Here is a 20,603-nt window from a genome sequence, read left to right as displayed (position 1 = left end):
CTTGCGGGCACTGCAGGATTTCAGTCCTTCACGGCGTAGTGTGTTACCAATTGTTTTCTTGGTGACTATGGTCCCAGCTGCCTTGAGATCATTGACAAGATCCTCCCGTGTAGTTCTGGGCTGATTCCTCACCGTTCTCATGATCATTGCAACTCCACGAGGTGATATCTTGCATGGCGCCCCAGGCCGAGAAGATTGACAGGTCTTTTGTGTTTCTTCCATTTGCGAATAATCGCACCAACTGTTGTCACCTTCTCACCAAGCTGCTTGACGATGGTCTTGTAGCCCATTCCAGCCTTGTGTAGGTCTACAATCTTGTCCCTGACATCCTTGGAGAGCTCTTTGGTCTTGGCCATGGTGGAGAGTTTGGAATCTGATTGATTGATTGCTTCTGTGGACAGGTGTCTTTTATACAGGTAACAAGCGGAGATTAGGAGCACTCCCTTTAAGAGTGTTCGCCTAATCTCAGCTCGATACCTGTATAAAAGACACCTGGGAGCCAGAAATCTTTCTGATTGAGAAGGGGTGATAGAGGAATTATGGTAAATGACAAAAATTGTTCCACCCCGATACTGATGATAACTGTGTAACGGTTTTAGGGTTATAATGTAGTATAAACCCACTAACCGAGGCAGGGGAGTTAGAAACTGCTGAGACAAACATTCCAGGAGGGAGGGGAAACTGGTTAATCATTCTATACTGTGGAAATGTACAGGCCGCCTAAAGGTGGGCGGAGAAAAGTTCCTTTGTGTGAAGGGATATAAAAAGGCTGTGTGAGTTTTTTGGCGCTAGAGCTCTCATGAATAAACATACAGATTATTCTTGCTGTTTGTGGACCTTGTTTAATTCATGATTAAAACCAGAGCATTACAACCTCTGGGAATTATTCAAGCTTGAGTTTAATTAAGAGATAGAAATTCTCGTGACAGGGGGTAAAATACTTATTTCCCTGCAAATCAATTTATAACATTATTGACATGCGTTTTTCTGGATTTTTTTGTTGTTATTCTGTCTCTCACTGTTCAAATAAACTTACCATTAAAGTTATAGACTGATCATTTCTTTGTCAGTGGGCAAATGTACAAAATCAGCAGGGGATCAAATACTTTTTTCCCTCACTGTATATGGGTGGACAGGGACGACAGGGCAGTACCACTTTCCATTACTATACAATAGGAATGCATTTGTTTTCACACTAATGATATGGGTGTGTGTCTTCTTCAGGGCTCCCACCCATACCAGTCCCTGAGCTACACCAGTGGGGACACGGCGGCTGACTCCCCTGCCCATGTGAGTCGCGTGGGCATGCCTGCCAAGGACAGTCCCCGTAAGGAGAGTCTGCTGAGCTACCTGACAGGCAGCTTCCCCAGCCTGCACAACCTGCTGGAGAGCACACCCCAGAGGAATGAGCCCGCCACCAAGAGCACAGGTACGCTGACATTGTCCTTAGAACGTTACCATGGGATAGACCAGGGTTGCCCACACCTGGTTCAGACTTGGGTTGCCTTCCAATTCCATACCCTCGTCCCCAAAGTGTGAACATTGTCATAAAGCATGGCTTATAGGGAATTTCCACCATATTTTTATACTAGTTCCATTCCTTTTCGAGCCACAATGATAGAGAATTGGTAGAGAATTGGACTGCAACATTACATTGTTTGCTCCCCCTTTTAGGTAACAGTGTGGGCCCAGATGTGTTGACGGAGCACCCACTGCTGTCAGAGCCCTCTTCCGTCAGCTTCTACAACTGGATGTCCAACGCTGTGGGCAACCGGGGCGGAGGGAACACTGTACCCCAGGAGTCCCCCATCAACCGCTCCCAGCACAACAGCCTGCAGACAGGTAGGGGGAATGTTGTGGGAATCTTCTGTGAATGTTGGGGGGGAATGTTGGTGATGTAACCAACCCCAAAAGCTCACGGTAGAAGAATGTCAAAAAAGGTCACCCTAAGTGTCTGTTTCCCATTGCTCCTCAGGCGTCACCTGTAACCTCCAAACCATCCCGTCAGCATCAGACTTCAACACGGTGCTGTCCAGCGACCAAAACACTCTTGATGGAACACAGTCTCAGCACAGTACCAGCCAGGATGACATAAAGATGGCCGACATCGAGGAGGGCAACCAGTGTCCCGCCGCCGTGCAGCTCGCTGACGCACAGGTAACCTGTTGAGACTGTGTGTGTGTTTGTGTGTGATAATTCTAAAGATTCCCTCTCCCTTTCCTCACTTCACACAGGTTGTGTTCAAGCCTCTGCTGAGTCACACAGGAATCCAAGCCCAGGACACCACTCCTCTCAGCTACAAGATGTATTTTGGAGAGCATCTCTCCTTCTCCGGCACCTTGGAGTGTCTCAGAGCAGACATTGTGGACTCAGACACGTCCAAGGAGCGGAAGAACAAACGCTCCAAAAGGTAAATAAACCTTGTATCTAAATAAAGATACTGTATGCCTGGTTATTATTTGTCCCATTATCTACCACTCATAAGTAATCTCGCTCCCTACCCCTCTCCGTCTCTCCCTGCAGACAGGGCATGCCTAACCTCCCTCCGCTGGAGTTCAAACCGGCCCTGCTGATCGAGACTTTCAGTCTAAACTCTGTGTTGATGGAGAAGTCTACCAGCACTGGCCCGCCCAACTCCACGGCCGCTCCCCTCGCCTTCCACGACCTCAACCGGCGCCACTACAACACCTTCCACTGCGACTTCACCATCGCCTGCCAGGCCATCAGCCAGCGCGTGGACATGGCCCTGGTGCGCCTCATCCACCAGTTCAGTACCATGGTGGACGACATCAAGGCCACGCAGACAGACATCAAGCTGAGTCGCTACACCGCCGGCTCCGCCTCCCCCACGCCCACCTTCAAGGCAAGGCCCTACCGACACTTTCGCTCCTCTGACTTCAGCCGCAGCTCGCGGGGAAGCATCAACGGAGCCGGGCGGAGTGGGGCTGGCGGCAGCGGGAACACGGCTCAAAGGAGCAAGCGAGGTGGAGTAGGGGGTCAGCCACCCAACGGCCCCCCTTCAGGACTGGATACACTGGGTAGGAGGGAGCCCCGGGGACGCAACACGCTGGGTCGCTCGGAGCGCCGGACTTCCAAGGTACATCAACCAGTATGTGTCTTCATTTTAGAATGATCATATACAGTGAGGGAAAAAAGTATTTGATCCCCTGCTGATTTTGTACGTTTGCCCACTGACAAAGACATGATCAGTCTATAATTTGAATGGTAGGTTTATTTGAACAGTGAGAGACAGAATAACAACAAAAAAATCCAGAAAAACGCATGTCAAAAATGTTATAAATTTATTTGCATTTTAATGAGGGAAATAAGTATTTGACCCCTCTGCAAAACATGACTTAGTACTTGGTGGCAAAACCCTTGTTGGCAATCACAGAGGTCAGACGTTTCTTGTAGTTGGCCACCAGGTTTGCACACATCTCAGGAGGGATTTTGTCCCACTCCTCTTTGCAGATCTTCTCCAAGTCATTAAGGTTTCGAGGCTGACGTTTGGCAACTTGAACCTTCAGCTCCCTCCACAGATTTTCTATGGGATTAAGGTCTGGAGACTGGCTAGGCCACTCCAGGACCTTAATGTGCTTCTTCTTGAGCCACTCCATTGTTGCCTTGGCCGTGTGTTTTGGGTCATTGTCATGCTGGAATACCCATCCACAACCCATTTTCAATGCCCTGGCTGAGGGAATGAGGTTCTCACCCAAGATTTGACGGTACATGGCCCCGTCCATTGTCCCTTTGATGCAGTGAAGTTGTCCTGTCCCCTTAGCAGAAAAACACCCCCAAAGCATAATGTTTCCACCTCCATGTTTGACTGTGGGGATGGTGTTCTTGGGGTCATAGGCAGCATTCCTCCTCCTCCAAACACGGCGAGTTGAGTTGATGCCAAAGAGCTCGATTTTGGTCTCATTAGACCACAACACTTTCACCCAGTTCTCCTCTGAATCATTCAGATGTTCATTGGCAAACTTCAGACGGGCCTATATATGTGCTTTCTTGAGCAGGGGGACCTTGCGGGCGCTGCAGGATTTCAGTCCTTCACGGCGTAGTGTGTTACCAATTGTTTTCTTGGTGACTATGGTCCCAGCTGCCTTGAGATCATTGACAAGATCCTCCCGTGTAGTTCTGGGCTTATGATCATTGCAACTCCACGAGGTGAGATCTTGCATGGAGCCCCAGGCCGAGGGAGATTGACAGGTATTTTGTGTTTCTTCCATTTGCGAATAATCGCACCAACTGTTGTCACCTTCTCACCAAGCTGCTTGGCGATGGTCTTGTAGCCCATTCCAGCCTTGTGTAGGTCTACAATCTTGTCCCTGACATCCTTGGAGAGCTCTTTGGTCTTGGCCATGGTGGAGAGTTTGGAATCTGATTGATTGATTGATTGATTGCTTCTGTGGACAGGTGTCTTTTATACAGGTAACAAGCTGAGATTAGGAGCACTCCCTTTAAGAGTGTGCTCCTAATCTCAGCTCGTTACCTGTATAAAATACACTTGGGAGCCAGAAATCTTTCTGCTTGAGAGGGGGTCAAATACTTATTTCCCTCATTAAAATGCAAATCAATTTATAACATTTTTGACATGCGTTTTTCTGGATTTTTTGTTGTTATTCTGTCTCTCACTGTTCAAATACCATTAAAATTATAGACTGATCATTTCTTTGTCAGTGGGCAAACGTACAAAATCAGCAGGGGATCAAATACTTTTTTCCCTCACTGTAGATATACTGTATGTTGAATGTACACTGAACAAAAATATAAATGCAACATGCAACAATTTCAAAGATTTTACTGAGTAACATTTCATATAGGGAAATCAGTCAATTGAAATAAATTAATTTGTCCCTAATCTATTGATTTCACATGACTGGAAATACAGATATGCATCTGTTGGTCACAGATACCTTTAAAAAAAAAAAGTAGGGGCGTGGATCAAGAAACCAGTCAGTATCTGGTGTGACCACCATTTGCCTTATGCAGCGCATAAAGTTGATCAGGCTGTTGATTGTGGCAGGTGGAATGTTGGCCCACTCCTCTTCAATGGCTGTGCAAAGTTGCTGGATATTGGCGGTATGAAAATGTATGCGCTCACTTAACTGTAAGTCGCTCTGGATAAGAGCGTCTGCTAAATGACTAAAATGTAAATGTAACTAGAACACGCTGTCGTTCCAGAGAATCCCAAACATACTCAATGGAAGAACTGGGACATTTTCAGCTTCCAGAAATCGTAATTTTTGTATTTATTTTGTTTTAAATATTTTTGTGTATCCTTGCGACGTGGGGCCGTGCATTATCATGCTGAAACATAAGGTGATGGCGGATGAATGGCACAACAATGGGCCTCAGGATCTCGTCACGGTATCTCTGTGCATTCAAATTGCCATCAATAAAATGCAATTGTGTTCATTGTCCGTAGTTTATGCCTGCCCATAATCCCATCGACACCATGGGGCACTCTGTTCACAACGTTGACATCAGCAAATCGCTCGCCCATACGACGCCATACACTCTGTCTGCCATCTGCCCGGTACAGTTGAAATCGGGATTCATCCGTGAAGAGCACACTTCTCCAGCGTGCCAATGGCCATCGAAGGTGAGCATTTGCCCGCTGAAGTCGGTTACGACGCCGAACTGCAGTCAGGTCAAGACCCTGGTAAGGACGACAAGCAAATTCTTCGGTTGTGCAAACCCACAGTTTCATCAGCTGTCCAGGTGGCTGGTCTCAGACGATCCCGCAGGTGAAGAAGCCGGATGTGGAGGTCCTGGGCTAGCGTGTGCTTACATGTGGTCTGAGGTTGTGAGGCCGGTTGGACGTACTCTAAAACGACGTTGGAGGCGTCTTATGGTAGAGAAATGAACATTCAATTCTCTGGCAACAGCTCTGTTGGACATTCCTGCAGTCAGCATGCCAATTGCATGCTACCTCAAAAGTTGAGACGTCTGTGGCAATCTGTGGCATTGGCATTGTATTGTGTGACAAAACAATACAATGAGATGATGGCGCCGACAGACATGGCATCTCTGCATCTCTGCTTCCTAAGCAACTTTGCAGTATTTTGTTTTTTTGTGTGTTATTTCTTACATTATTAGCCTAGAACGTTTTTTGTGTTAATACATACAGCCGGAAATAACTTTTGGATATCAGTGCGGCGGTAACCCACCAGCATTACAACCAAGAATACGACTTTCCCGAATTGGATCCTTTGTTCGTACCCCCCAGGGCAATTGAACTTATCCCAGAGGCTGCTCCAAGACACCGCCGGCAAAGAATAGGTATTCGGAGTGGACTTCTAGTCCGACTCAGGAGGCGGGCACACCATCCACCGCTTCCGAGTATATTACTCGCTAATGTTCAGTCTCTGGACAATAAAGTAGACGAGCTCAGGGCGAGGACTGTAACATACTCTGTTTCATGGAATCATGGCTCTCTCGGGGTATACTGTCCCTGTCTGTACAGCCAGCTGGGTTCTCAGTTCAGGAATAAAGAACTCTCCGGGAAGAAGAAATGCGTGGGTGTAGTTTTCATGATTAACTACACATGGTGTGATTGTGATAAAATACAGAAACTCAAGTCCTTTTGTTCACCCGCCCTAGAATACCTCACAATCAAATGCAGACCGTATTACCTCCCAAGATAATTATCTTCGGTTATAGTCACAGCCGTGTATATTCCCCCTCAAGCCGATACCACGATGGCCCTCAAGGAACTACACTGGACTTTATGCAAACTGGAAACCACATATCCTGAGGCCGCATTTATTGTAGCTGGGGATTTTAACAAAGCCAATTTGAGGAAAACGCTACCGAAGTTCTATCAACACATTGACTGCAGTACTCGCTTAGGAAAAACACTAGACCACTGCTACTCGCCATTTCGAGATGCCTACAAGGCCCTCCCCCGCCCTCCCTTTGGCAAATCAGATCACGACTTCATTTAGCTCCTCCCTTCCTATAGGTAGAAATTCAAACAGGAAGTACCCGCTCTAAGGTCTATTCAACGCAGGTCTGACCAATCAGAATCCATGCTTCAAGATTGTTTTGATCACGCGGACTGGGATATGTTCTGGGTAGCCTCTGAGAATAACATTGATGTTTACACGGACACAGTGACTGAGTTCATCAGGAAGTGTATAGGGGATGTTGTTCCCACGGTGACTATTTAAACCTACCCAAACCAGAAACCATGGATAGATGACAGCATTCACGCAGAACTGAAAGCACAAACCACCACATTTCACCAAGGTGACTGGGAATATGGTTGAACACAAACAGTGTAGTTATTCCCACCGTAAAGCAATCAAACAGGCAAAACGTCAGTACAGAGACAAAGTGGAGTCGCAATTCAACGGCTCAGACACGAGACGTATGTGGCAGACAACAACGGATTACAAAGGGAAAACCAGCCATGTCGCAGACACCGATGTCTTGCTCCCAGACAAGCTAAACACCTTCTTCGCCCACTTTGAGGATAAATCAGTGCCACCAACGCGGCCCGCTCCCAAGGCCTGTAGGCTTTCGTTCTCCGTGGCCAACATGAGTAAGACATTTAAGCGTGTTAACCCTCGTGAGGATGCCGGCCCAGACGGCATCCCTAGCCGTGTCCTCAGAGCATGCGCAGACCAGCTGGCTGGAGTGTTTACGGACATATTCAATCTCTCCCTATCCCAGTCTGCTGTCCCTACTTGCTTCAAGATGTCCACCATTGTTCCTGTACCCAAGAAAGCAAAGGTAACTGAACTAAATTACTATCGCCCCGTAGCACTCACCTCTGTCATAAAGTGCTTTGAGAGGATCATATCACCTCTACCTTACCTGACACCCTAGACCCACTTCAATTTGCTTACCGCCCCAATAGATCCACAGACGATGCAATCGCCATCGCACTACACACTTCCCTATCCCATCTGAACAAGAGGAATACCTAAGTCAGAATGCTGTTCATAGACTATAGCTCAGCGTTCAACACCATAGTACCCACCAAGCTCATCATTAAGCTCGGGGCCCTGGGTCTGAACCCCGCCCTGTGCAACTGGGTCCTGGACTTCCTGACGGACCGCCCCCAGGTGGTGAAGGTAGGAAACAACACCTCCACTTCGCTGATCCTCAACACAGGGGGCCCCACAAGGGTGCGTGCTCAGCCCCCTCCTGTACTCCCTGTTCACACATGACTGTGCACGCCTCTAACTCAATCATCAAGTTTGCAGACAACATAAGAGTAGTAGGCCTGATTACCAACAGTGACGAGACAGCCTACAGGGAGGAGATGAAGGCCCTGACGGAGTGGTGTCAGGAAAATAACCTCAACGTCAACAAAACGAAGGAGCTGATCGTGGACTTCAGTAAACAGCAGTGGGAGCACGCCCCTATCCACATCGACGGGACTGCAGTGGAGAAGGTGGAAAGCTTCAAGTTCTTCGGCGTACACATCACTGACAATCTGAAATGGTCCACCCATACAGGCAGTGTGGTGAAGAAGGCGCAACAGCGCCTCTACAACCTCAGGAGGCTGAAGAAATTCGGCTTGGCCCCTAAGACCCTCAAACTTCTATAGATGCACAATTGAGAGCTTCTTGTTGGACTGTAATACCACCTGGTACGGCAACTACACTGCCCACAACCACAGGGCTCTCCAAAGGGTGGTACAGTCTGCCCAACGCATCACCGGGGGCACACTGCCAGCCCTTCAGGACACCTATAGCACCCGACGTCACAGGAAGGCCAAAAAGATCATCAAGGACATCAACCACCCGAGCCACGGCCTGTTCATCCAGAAGGCGAGGTCAGTACAGGTGCATCAAAGCTGTGACGAGAGACTGAAAAACAGCTTCTATCTCAAGGCCATCAGACTGTTAAATAGTCATCACTAGCCGGCTACCACCCGGCTACTCAACCCTGCACCTTAGAGGCTGCTGCCCTATATATATATATACATAGACATGAATCACTGGCCACTTTAATAATGGAACACTAGTCACTTTAATAATGTTTACATACTGCTTTACTCATCTCATATGTATATACTGTATTCTATTCTACTGTATTTTTGTCAATGCCACTCCGACATTGCTCGTCCTAATATCTATATATTTCTTAATTCCATTCTTTTACTTTTAGGTTTGTGTATTGTTGTGAATTATTAGATACTATTGCACTGTTGGAGCTAGGAACACACGCATTACGCTACACCAGCAATAACATCTGCTAAATATGTGTATGTGACCAATAACATTTGTTTTGATTTTAGAGTGGCCTTTTATTGTCCCCAGCACAAGGTGCACCTGTGTAATGATCATGCTGTTTAATCAGCTTCTTGATATGCCATACCTGTCAGGTGGATGGATTATCTTAGCAAAGGAGAAATGGTTACTAACAGGGATGTAAACAAATTTGTGCACAAAGTTTGAGAGAAATACGTTTTTTCTGTGTATGGAACATTTCTGTGATCTTTTATGTCAGCTCATTAATCTTTGGACCAACACTTTACATGTTGCGTTTATATTTTTGTTCAGTATATATTTCTCAGTGATCTATCAGATGATGTATGCTCTGTTTCTATTGATATCTAATAAATGCAATCAATCAATTGATTAAGGTGTCGCGGAAGGGCTCTCGGGACGTGGCTGACCACACGGCCATCCAAATGGATGACTCCGACTCCATCACAGTGTCAGAGCAGAGCGAGCCCTCTGCAGAGTGCTGGCAGAATATGTACAAGCTGCTCAACTTCTACTCCCTCATCTCTGACCCAACGGGTATCCTGGAGAAGAGCTCCCCTGAGAACTGCCTCTCGGGTAAGGATCTCCCCCTCCACTCAGCCATCTCTTGCCCCTGCCCCCTAGGCACTTAGAAATATAAATGATTAGTAGGCAAGCACACACTCATTGCTACTTTGTGTGTGATCTGTGCAGACGGTGGCCGCAGTCCCTCGGAGCCCCTGTGCAGGATGATCTTTGAGAACGAGCAGCAGGACCCCACCACCCCCACTAACAAGCCTCCGTCTGGGCTCGGTGCTGGGGGCAGACGGCGCAGCCTGATGAGTTCTGAGCCACAGCACGTCACCCTCATCGTGTTTGGCATCGGCATGGTGAACCGCACCCACCTGGAGGCAGACATTGGAGGCCTGACCATGGAGGCAGAGCTGAAGAAGATCCACGGCAGCTTCACACTCAAGGAAAAGATGAAGGGTGAGGCTCTTAGTAGTGATGCGTAGGTTGACTCATAACCTGCAGTCCATGCGTTTATATCCGTGGGCGGGCGGGTTTAGGGTTATTAAAAATTGTGTGGATGAAGGGCAAGTGGGTGACGGGAGGGTTGAATAAAGAGAAAACAATAGCCTACCTGAAAACATCAATAAATGTCTCATTTAGGTTTTTCTTTAATTATTTTAGGCTATCTGACACACTGTACACGTGCCAAATAGCCTACACGCCAATCACCAAATGCTTTTAGGAACGGGCAAAAAAAGTTAATGTCGATCCACAGAGGGAAAAAGGACAATGTCAGAGTTTAATTTAATAAGAGAAAAGCTGCGAAATGGAGAGATTAAAATAAAGAGAAGGGAGGGTCAGAAAAGTAATGTTTGGAAAATATTTGTTGAAGTGGTAAAAGAGGATGATAGCAGTGCCAGATATGTTATGTGTGATGATTGTGAGACGCTATACAAATTCGACAGTCACAAGACGGACTTCAAATAGGCCTATGGCACGTCAAGGGAACTGTAACCTTCTGTTCAGATGGGTTAAATGGAAACGGAAATCTGGAAAAGTGACTGTAGGTCTATAACCTCTCGCATAGCCTTAATGTTAACTCCTGCAGAATTATGCATTTCTTGCAGTAAAATAAATTTGGACTCGGGAACAAGTCTGGAGAAATATGATATCTTTCTTTCAGCATCGTGAGAGAATGGAAATGCGCAGTTAGATAGTTTTTTTTATTTTTTGTTATTGCATTTTCTCCTCGGTCCCTGAACGTCTTTGCCCCTCGAAAGAAGCAGAGATGCCAGAGAACTTGACTGATGTCAACAAAATTGAAGCATTCATTCCACCGATTTACATTTTACATTTTAGTCATTTAGCAGACGCTCTTATCCAGAGCGACTTACAGTTAGTGAATACATATTTTTTTTATACTGGCCCCCCGTGGGAATCGAACCCACAACCCTGGCGTTGCAAACGCCATGCTCTATCAACTGAGCTACATCCCTGCCGGCCATTCCCTCCCCTACCCTGGATGACGCTGGGCCAATTGTGCGCCGCCCATGAGTCTCCCGGTCGCGGCCGGCGGCGACAGAGCCTGGGTTCGAACCAGGATCTCTAGTGGCACAGTTAGCACTGCGATGCAGTGCCTTAGACCACTGCATCGCATTATTCTGGTGAGCAAGGGTTTATTTTGTCTTTTAGGGCAACATATAATGACAGAAGAGAAGCTGTATGTATCTAATTATAGATAAGTTGACTAACAAATAGTCTACCAAAATGTCAGAAATTATAAGCAGAAACATATCTAAATCAGGCAAACAATATCATGCACCCCCTGTCAGTAATCGTTCCGCTGTCTCTAGCCTACAGAGCATTTTCTAGGGTTGGGTGCGGGCCTCAGATTTTCACTTTATCACATATAGTCGGGCGGTTGCGGATCAGTTATTAGCAATTGCGGGCAGGTGCGGGTGAACAAACAGCTGACCTACGCACCACTAGCTCTTAGCTCTTGGTTTACGTCACTAGTTCAATACACTGCTTCTTTTTATTACATTGTGCAGTACCATATCTGTATTATAACTCCATAATCTGTTTTCAGACATACTGCACCAGAAGATGACAGAGACTTGTGCATCAGCCCACATAGGAGGAGTAAACATTGTGCTCCTGGAGGGTATAACACCAGACATTCAGTAAGTACTGCTCAAATTTAGGCAGTTGCTTCCTTTGCATTTTGTATTGAGGTTTGATAGTGTGCATTAGGTCTCTGTGAATTGGAAGACCTAAAATAACCTTTCTAGTTCGTTTGCCTGTCATTTTGATAACCTGTAAAATGAATTATATGGAACGCTTTAATTTCCTACCCCACTATGCCATTGATTGCATGTCAACATACTGTGTGAGTTATTCCTACAGTTACTTCACAGTAATCAATTCCTAGAAATATTCAAATGACTGCAAATATTCTGCTGGCATCACTGGAAAGACTTTTGGCAGGCGAAGGAAGGTGGACAGATATTCTAATCTAGTCTATTGTCTCGATATACTGTATCTCTGCGTGAATACTCAATTTCTCATTTGCTCTCTTTTTTTTAAACTTTCCCTGCTTTCTCTTACATCGTCTTACATAGACTGGAGGATTTCCCTACATCTCCTACCAGCACAGCCAAACAAGAGTTTCTGTATGTGTTCATAACTACTGCACCTTGGCACGTCATAGCAATGCCACAGTAGTACCTAGCTAAAACACCGCTTTCATTTTGTCTGGAGTCTGTGGTACCCCAGTGTTTCGTCAGTGTACAGCTCTAACTATGTTACTGTCCTTCATCGTGTTAAATTGATAATCCCCCACTCTCCTTTTCTCCTCTGTTTCTGTGTTCCTTCCTTCATGTGTATGGCGGGTAGAATATCTTTATAGATCAGCCATATCACAGCGATTCATCCTGTAATCGTGATCATAATTTATTGTTGTTGATTTTTTGGCAACGTAATGGAAGAGCGTATAGAACCCTGTAATTCTTATGCCCCCATAACATGGATGTCGTTATACAGTGAGGGAAAAAAGTATTTGATCCCCTGCTGATTTTGTACATTTGCCCACTGACAAAGACATGATCAGTCTATAATTTGAATGGTAGGTTTATTTGAACAGTGAGAGACAGAATAACAAAAAACTAATCCAGAAAAACGCATGTCAAAAATGTTATAAATTGATTTGCATTTTAATGAGGGAAATAAGTATTTGACCCCCTCTCAATCAGAAAGATTTCTGACTCCCAGGTGTCTTTTATACAGGTAACGAGCTGAGATTAGGAGCACACTCTTAAAGGGAGTGCTCCTAATCTCAGTTTGTTACCTGTATAAAAAACACCTGTCCACAGAAGCAATCAATCAATCAGATTCCAAACTCTCCACCATGGCCAAGACCAAAGAGCTCTCCAAGGATGTCAGGGACAAGATTGTAGACCTACACAAGGCTGGAATGGGCTACAAGACCATCGCCAAGCAGCTTGGTGAGAAGGTGACGACAGTTGGTGCGATATTTCGCAAATGGAAGAAACACAAAAGAACTGTCAATCTCCCTGGGGCTCCATGCAAGATCTCACCTCGTGGAGTTACAATGATCATGAGAACAGTGAGGAATCAGCCCAGAACTACACGGGAGGATCTTGTCAATGATCTCAAGGCAACTGGGACCATAGTCACCAAGAAAACAATTGGTAACACACTACGCCGTGAAGGACTGAAATCCTGCAGCACCCGCAAGGTCCCCCTGCTCAAGAAAGCACATACAGTGGGGAAAAAAAGTATTTAGTCAGCCACCAATTGTGCAAGTTCTCCCACTTAAAAAGATGAGAGAGGCCTGTAATTTTCATCATAGGTACACGTCAACTATGACAGACAAAATGAGAAAAAAAAATCCAGAAAATCACATTATAGGATTTTTAATGAATTTATTTGCAAATTATGGTGGAAAATAAGTATTTGGTCAATAACAAAAGTTTCTCAATACTTTGTTATATACCCTTTGTTGGCAATGACACAGGTCAAACATTTTCTGTAAGTCTTCACACACTGTTGCTGGTATTTTGGCCCATTCCTCCATGCAGATCTCTTCTAGAGCAGTGATGTTTTGGGGCTGTCGCTGGGCAACACAGACTTTCAACTCCCTCCAAAGATTTTCTATGGGGTTGAGATCTGGAGACTGGCTAGGCCACTCCAGGAACCTTGAAATGCTTCTTACGAAGCCACTCCTTCGTTGCCCGGGCGGTGTGTTTGGGATCATTGTCATGCTGAAAGACCCAGCCATGTTTCATCTTCAATGCCCTTGCTGATGGAAGGTTTTCACTCAAAATCTCATGATACATGGCCCCATTCATTCTTTCCTTTACACGGATCAGTCGTCCTGGTCCCTTTGCAGAAAAAACAGCCCCAAAGCATGATGTTTCCACCCCCATGCTTCACAGTAGGTATGGTGTTCTTTGGATGCAACTCAGCATTCTTTGTCCTCCAAACACGACGCAGTTGAGTTTTTACCAAAAAGTTATATTTTGGTTTCATCTGACCATATGACATTCTCCCAATCCTCTTCTGGATCATCCAAATGCACTCTAGCAAACTTCAGATGGGCCTGGACATGTACTGGCTTAAGCAGGGGGACACGTCTGGCACTGCAGGATTTGAGTCCCTGGCGGCGTAGTGTGTTACTGATGGTAGGCTTTGTTACTTTGGTCCCAGCTCTCTGCAGGTCATTCACTAGGTCCCCCTGTGTGGTTCTGGGATTTTTGCTCACCATACTTGTGATCATTTGGACCCCACGGGGTGAGATCTTGCGTGGAGCCCCAGATCGAGGGAGATTATCAGTGGTCTTGTATGTCTTCCATTTCCTAATAATTGCTCCCACAGTTGATTTCTTCAAACCAAGCTGCTTACCTATTGCAGATTCAGTCTTCCCAGCCTGGTGCAGGTCTACAACTTTGGTCTTGGCCATAGTGGAGTTTGGAGTGTGACTGTTTGAGGTTGTGGACAGGTGTCTTTTATACTGATAACAAGTTAAAGCAGGTGCCATTAATACAGGTAACGAGTGGAGGACAGAGGAGCCTCTTAAAGAAGAAGTTACAGGTCTGTGAGAGCCAGAAATCTTGCTTGTTTGTAGGTGACCAAATACTTATTTTCCACCATAATTTGCAAATAAATTCATAAAAAATCCTACAATGTGATTTTCAGGATTTTATTTTCTCAATTTGTCTGTCATAGTTGACGTGTACCTATGATGAAAATTACAGGCCTCTCTCATCTTTTTAAGTGGGAGAACTTGCACAATTGGTGGCTGACTAAATACTTTTTTTCCCCACTGTATAGAGGGCCGTCTGAAGTTTGCCAATGAACATCTGAATGATTCAGAGGAGAACTGGGTGTAAGTGTTGTGGTCAGATGAGACCAAAATCGAGCTCTTTGGCATCAACTCAACTCGCCGTGTTTGGAGGAGGGGGAATGCTGTCTATGACCCCAAGAACACCATCCCCACCGTCAAACATGGAGGTGGAAACATTATGCTTTGGGGGTGTTTTTCTGCTAAGGGGACAGGACAACTTCACCGCATCAAAGGGACGATGGACGGGGCCATGTACCATCAAATCTTGGGTGAGAACCTCCTTCCTTCAGCCAGGGCATTGAAAATGGGTCGTGGATGGTATTCCAGCATGACAATGACCCAAAAAACACGGCCAAGGCAACAAAGGAGTGGCTTAAAAAGAAGCACATTAAGGTCCTGGAGTGGCCTAGCCAGTCTCCAGACCTTAATCCCATAGAAAATCTGTGGAGGGAGCTGAAGGTTCGAGTTGCCAAACGTCAGCCTCGAAACCTTAATGACTTAGAGAAGATCTGCAAAGACGAGTGGGACAAAATCCCTCCTGAAATGTGTGCAAACCTGGTGGCCAACTACAAGAAACGGCTGACTTCTGTGATTGCCAACAATGGTTTTGCCACCAAGTACTAAGTCATGTTTTGCAGAGGGGTCAAATACTTATTTCCCTCATTACAATGCAAATCAATCGTTTTTCCGGATTTTTTTTATGTTATTCTGTCTCTCACTGTTCAAATAAACCTACCATTAAAATGATAGACTGATCATGTATTTTTCAGTGGGCAAACGTACAAAATCAGCAGGGGATCAAATACTTTTTTCCCTCACTGTATGCCTCTTAATGTGTAGTATGCTTGCTGTCTAACAAAAATGACCCAAACACAATTTTTTTGTACATTGTTGTTCTGTAGATGTTGTCCTGTCTTAACCTGTTGTCAAACAGTCATATTAGAATCGCTGACACTCTGCTCTGCCAATTCCAGAACGGTTGTGAAATGCAACGTAGCTAAGTCCCAGGCCCTCTACAGCGCCCAGCGCGGCCTGAAGACCAACAACGCAGCTGTGTTCAAGGTGGGCGCCATCATGATCAACATCCCCCAGCACCCTGCCACGCTGCACAGCATGATGGTCCGCAGCTCCCATCAGCTCTCAAAGCAGATCTCCGACCTCATCCGCCAGCCGTCCAACGTGTGAGTCTAGGGGAGGAAATTGTTGTATTATTCACAAGTTATTGTATTATTTATGCTTTGAGTCCCATTGAAATCTGTAGGTATCTCCTAGGTGAGCCCCGCCCAAGAACTGGGGCAGGGTAGGCAGAACTGCTTGCTTAGTTTGGTCCTCACTTAAGTGTCTAGTATGACAGGAAAGCATTTTAGTGAGAAAACCATCATTTTTTCCCTCAGAATTTCCTTCATGGACTAAGCAAAACTTCTTCATCCTGAACTGTTATTTTTTCCTTTAGGTCACCCCCCAACAGGGAAGACACCCCCACCCCTCAGCCCTCTGACAAGGCGTCCAGCATCAACCAGACTCCCGTGGAGGCCAATGAGTTCCCCCAGCTGCCAGAGGGCCTGGAGAAGAAGCCCATCGTTCTCAAGTTCAGCGCCATGATGGACGGCATCACCATAGGAGCAGCCCTTTTGCCCTCCCTCAAGGCTGAGTACAAGATGGGCCGCATGAAGAGCCACGGCATGACAGGTACAGTGCCTTCAGAAAGTATTCATACTCCTTGACTTATTCTAGATTTTGTTGTGTTACAGCCTGAATTAAAAATGGATTAAATAGATTTGACAAAGTGAAAACATGTTTTTAGACATGTTTTCAGTACTATTGAAAATGAAATACACATATCTCATTTACATACAGTACCAGTCAAAAGTTTGGACACACCTACTCATTCAAGGGTTTTTCTTTATTTGTACTATTTTCTACATTGTAGAATAATAGTGAAGACATCAAAACTATTAAATAACACATGGAATCATGTAGTAACCAAAAAGTGTTAAATAAATCAAAATATATTTTAGATTTTAGATTCTTCAAAATAGCCACCCTTTTCCTTGATGACAGCTTTGCACACTCTTGGCATTCTCTCAACCAGCTTCATGAGGAATGCTTTTCCAACAGTCTTGAAGGAGTTCTTATGCTGAACACTTGTTGGCTGCTGTTCCTTCACTTTGCGGTCCAACTCATCCCAAACCATCTCAATTGGGTTGAGGTCGGGTGATTGTGGAGGCCAGGTCATCTGATGCAGCACACCTTCACTCTCCTTCTTGGTCAAATAGCCCTTACACAGCCTGGAGGTGGGTTTTGGGTCATTGTCCTGTTGAAAACAAATGATAGTCCCACTAAGCGCAAACCAGATGGGATGGTGTATCGCTGCAGAATGCTGTTCTAGCCATGCTAGTTAAGTGTGCCTTGAATTCGAAATAAATCACTGACAGTGTCACCAGCAAAGCACCCCCACACCATCACACCTCCTCCTCCATGCTTCACGGTGGGAACCACACATGCAGAGATCATCCGTTAACCTACTCTGTGTCTCACAAAGACACAGCGGTTGGAACCAAAAATCTAAAATTTGGACTCATCAGACCAAAGGACAGATTTCAACCGGTCTAATGTCCATTGCTCGTGTTTCTTGGCCCAAGCAATTCTCTTCTTCTTATCGGTGTCCTTTAGTAGTGGTTTCTTTGCAGCAATTCGACCATGAAGGCCTGATTCACACAGTTTCCTCTGAATAGTTAATGTTGATGTGTCTGTTACTTGAACTCTGTGAAGCATTTATTTGGGCTGCAATCTGAGGTGCTGTTAACTCTAATGAACTTATCCTCTGCAGCAGAGGTAACTCTGGGTTTTCCTTTCCTGTGGCTGTCCTCATGAGAGCCAGTTTCATCATCGCGCTTGATGGTTTTTGCGACTGCACTTGAAGAAATTTTCAAAGTTCTTGAAATTTCCGGATTGACTGACCTTCATGTCTTAACCTCTATGGGATCGGTGTCCCGTAGACGGGACGGTTGAGCTAACGTGCGCTAATGTTATTAGCATGACTGTTGTAAGTAACAGCAAACTTTCCAGGACATAGACATGTCTTATATGGGCAGAAAGCTTAAATTCTTGTTAATCTAACTGCACTGTCCAATTTACAGTAGCTATTACAGTGAAAAAAATGACATGCTATTGTTTGAGGAGAGTGCACAACAACAAAAAACTTATCACGGCAACTGGTTTCATACATTCACCTCTGAAGGTAAATAATGTACTTACATTCATGTAATCATGCTCTGATTTGTCATCCTGAGGGTCCCAGAGATAGAATGTAGCATAGTTTTGTTTGATAAAATCAATGTTTATATTCAAATGTTTGGAACTGTGTTCTACAGTTTGAACCGCTGCTGTCTCTGGCTCCACACCCATCCCGCCCAGCCATCTAGATGTGTGAAAGTTAGTGTATAAGCTAATGATCCATCATGTATGACATTCCTGGGAGTGTGTAAACTTACATTTTGTTTTACCATATCATTTTTTTATGTTCTCTATAGTTATGTACTTGAAAATGTATCAATTGACCAATTTGGCACATTTGGGCAGACTTGATACAAAATAGTCCAGTATTGCAACGCTTCACTGGATCAATCTGAAACTTTGCACACACTGCTGCCATCTAGGGGCCAAAATCTAAATTGTGCCTAAACTGCATTATTACATTGTGGCCGTTCTCTTGCATTTCAAAGATGATGGAACAAAACAAATAATAGAAAACGCATGTTTTTTTGTTTGTATTATCTTTTACCAGATCTAATGTGTTATATTCTCCTACATTAATTTCACATTTCCACAAATTTCAAAGTGTTTCCTTTCAAATGGTATCAAGAATATGCATATCCTTGATTCAGGTCCTGAGTTACAGGCAGTTAGATTTGGGTATGTCATTTTAGGCGAAAATTGAAAAAAAGGGTCCGATCCTTAAGAGGTTTAAGTAATGATGGACTGTCATTTCCCTTTGCTTATTTGAGCTGTTCTTGCCATAACATGGACTTGGTCATGTACCAAATAGGGCTATCTTCTGTATACCACCCCAACCTTGTCACAACACAACTGATTGGCTCAAATGCATTAAGAAGGAAATAAATTCCACAAGTTAACTTTTAACAAGGCACACCTGTTAATTGAAATGCATTCCAGGTGACTACCTCATGAAGCTGGTTGAGAGAATGTCAAGAGTGCAAAGTTGTAATCAAGGCAAAGGGTGGCTACTTTGAAGAATCTCAAATATAAAATATATTTTGATTTGTTTAACACTTTTTTGGTTACTACATGATTGCATATGTGTTATTTCATAGTTTTGATGGCTTCACTATTATTCTACAATGTAGAAAATTGTAAAAATAAAGAAAAACCCTGGAATGAGTAGGTGTGTCCAAACTTTTGACTTATAGTGTAAGCATTCACACCCCTTTGCTATGACACTCCAAATGTAGCTCACGTGCATCCAATTTCCTTTGATCATCCTTGAGATGTCACTACAACTTGATTGGAGTCCACCTGTGGCTAATTCAATTGTTTGGACATCTAGAAAGAAGCACACCTGTCTGTATAAGGTCCCACAGTTGATAGTGCATGTCAGAGCAGAAACTATACCTTGAAGTTCAAGGAACTGTCCTTAGATCTCCAATATATAATTGTTATGAGGTGTGTCCACTACATGTACATGCCTCGTCGAACATCTCATTCCAAAATCATGGGCATTAATATGGAGTTGGTCCCCCCTTTGCTGCTATAACAGCCTCCACTCTTCTGGGAAGGCTTTCCACTAGATGTTAGGACATTGCTACGGGGACTTGCTTCCATTCAGCCACAAGAGCGTTAGTAAGGTCAGGCACTGATGTTTTTTATTTTTTATTTTATTTCACTTTTATTTAACCAGGTAAGCCAGTTGAGAACAAGTTCTCATTTACAACTGCGACCTGGCCAAGATAAAGCGAAGCAGTGCGATAAAAACAACAACAACACAGTTACATATGGAATAAACAAAAATAAAACGTACAGTCAATAACACAATAGAAAATCTATATACAGTGTGTACAAATGTAGTAAGTTATGGAGGTAAGGCAATAAATAGGCCATAGTGCAAAATAATTACAATTTAGTATCAACACTGGAGTGATAGATGTGCAGAAGATGATGTGCAAATAGAGATACTGGGGTGCAAATGAGCAAAATAAATAACAATATGGGGATGAGGTAGTTGGGTGGGCTAAATACAGATGGGCTGTGTACAGGTGCAGTGATCGGTAAGCTGCTCTGACAACTGATGCTTAAAGTTAGTGAGGGAGAGAAGTGTCTCCAGCTTCAGAGATATTTGCAGTTCGTTCCAGTCATTTGCAGCAGAGAACTGGAAGGAATGGCGGCCAAAGGAGGTGTTGGCTTTGGGGATGACCAATGAGATGTACCTGCTGGAACGCATACTACGGGTGGGTGTTGCTATGGTGACCAATGATCTAAGATAAGGTGGGGATTTGCCTAGA

General features: G+C 44.8%; 1 protein-coding gene across 11 annotated transcripts in view; it reads left to right on the top strand.

The window, feature by feature from the left end:
* Positions 1 to 20,603, top strand: part of LOC121539417 (transmembrane protein KIAA1109 homolog) — a 142,994-nt gene that overhangs the window by 72,386 nt on the left and 50,005 nt on the right. For 9 of the 11 annotated variants that reach the window (XM_041847908.2, XM_041847901.2, XM_041847910.2 and 6 more), the window contains 11 exons: positions 1,225 to 1,429; positions 1,675 to 1,842; positions 1,976 to 2,157; positions 2,235 to 2,410; positions 2,524 to 3,109; positions 9,605 to 9,803; positions 9,921 to 10,196; positions 11,809 to 11,902; positions 12,341 to 12,391; positions 16,059 to 16,265; positions 16,538 to 16,773. In XM_041847908.2, coding sequence (XP_041703842.2) covers positions 1,225 to 1,429; positions 1,675 to 1,842; positions 1,976 to 2,157; positions 2,235 to 2,410; positions 2,524 to 3,109; positions 9,605 to 9,803; positions 9,921 to 10,196; positions 11,809 to 11,902; positions 12,341 to 12,391; positions 16,059 to 16,265; positions 16,538 to 16,773 — 2,380 coding nt within the window. The remainder of the gene's footprint in view (positions 1 to 1,224; positions 1,430 to 1,674; positions 1,843 to 1,975; positions 2,158 to 2,234; positions 2,411 to 2,523; positions 3,110 to 9,604; positions 9,804 to 9,920; positions 10,197 to 11,808; positions 11,903 to 12,340; positions 12,392 to 16,058; positions 16,266 to 16,537; positions 16,774 to 20,603) is intronic. The other 2 variants (XM_041847903.2, XM_041847906.2) reach the window with 2 other exon arrangements.

The sequence above is a fragment of the Coregonus clupeaformis genome, chromosome 25 (genome assembly GCF_020615455.1).
Source record: "Coregonus clupeaformis isolate EN_2021a chromosome 25, ASM2061545v1, whole genome shotgun sequence".
Lineage (NCBI taxonomy): Eukaryota > Metazoa > Chordata > Actinopteri > Salmoniformes > Salmonidae > Coregonus > Coregonus clupeaformis.
The sequence above is the reverse complement of the archived record's forward strand: the minus strand, read 5'-3'. Positions and strand labels throughout refer to the sequence as shown.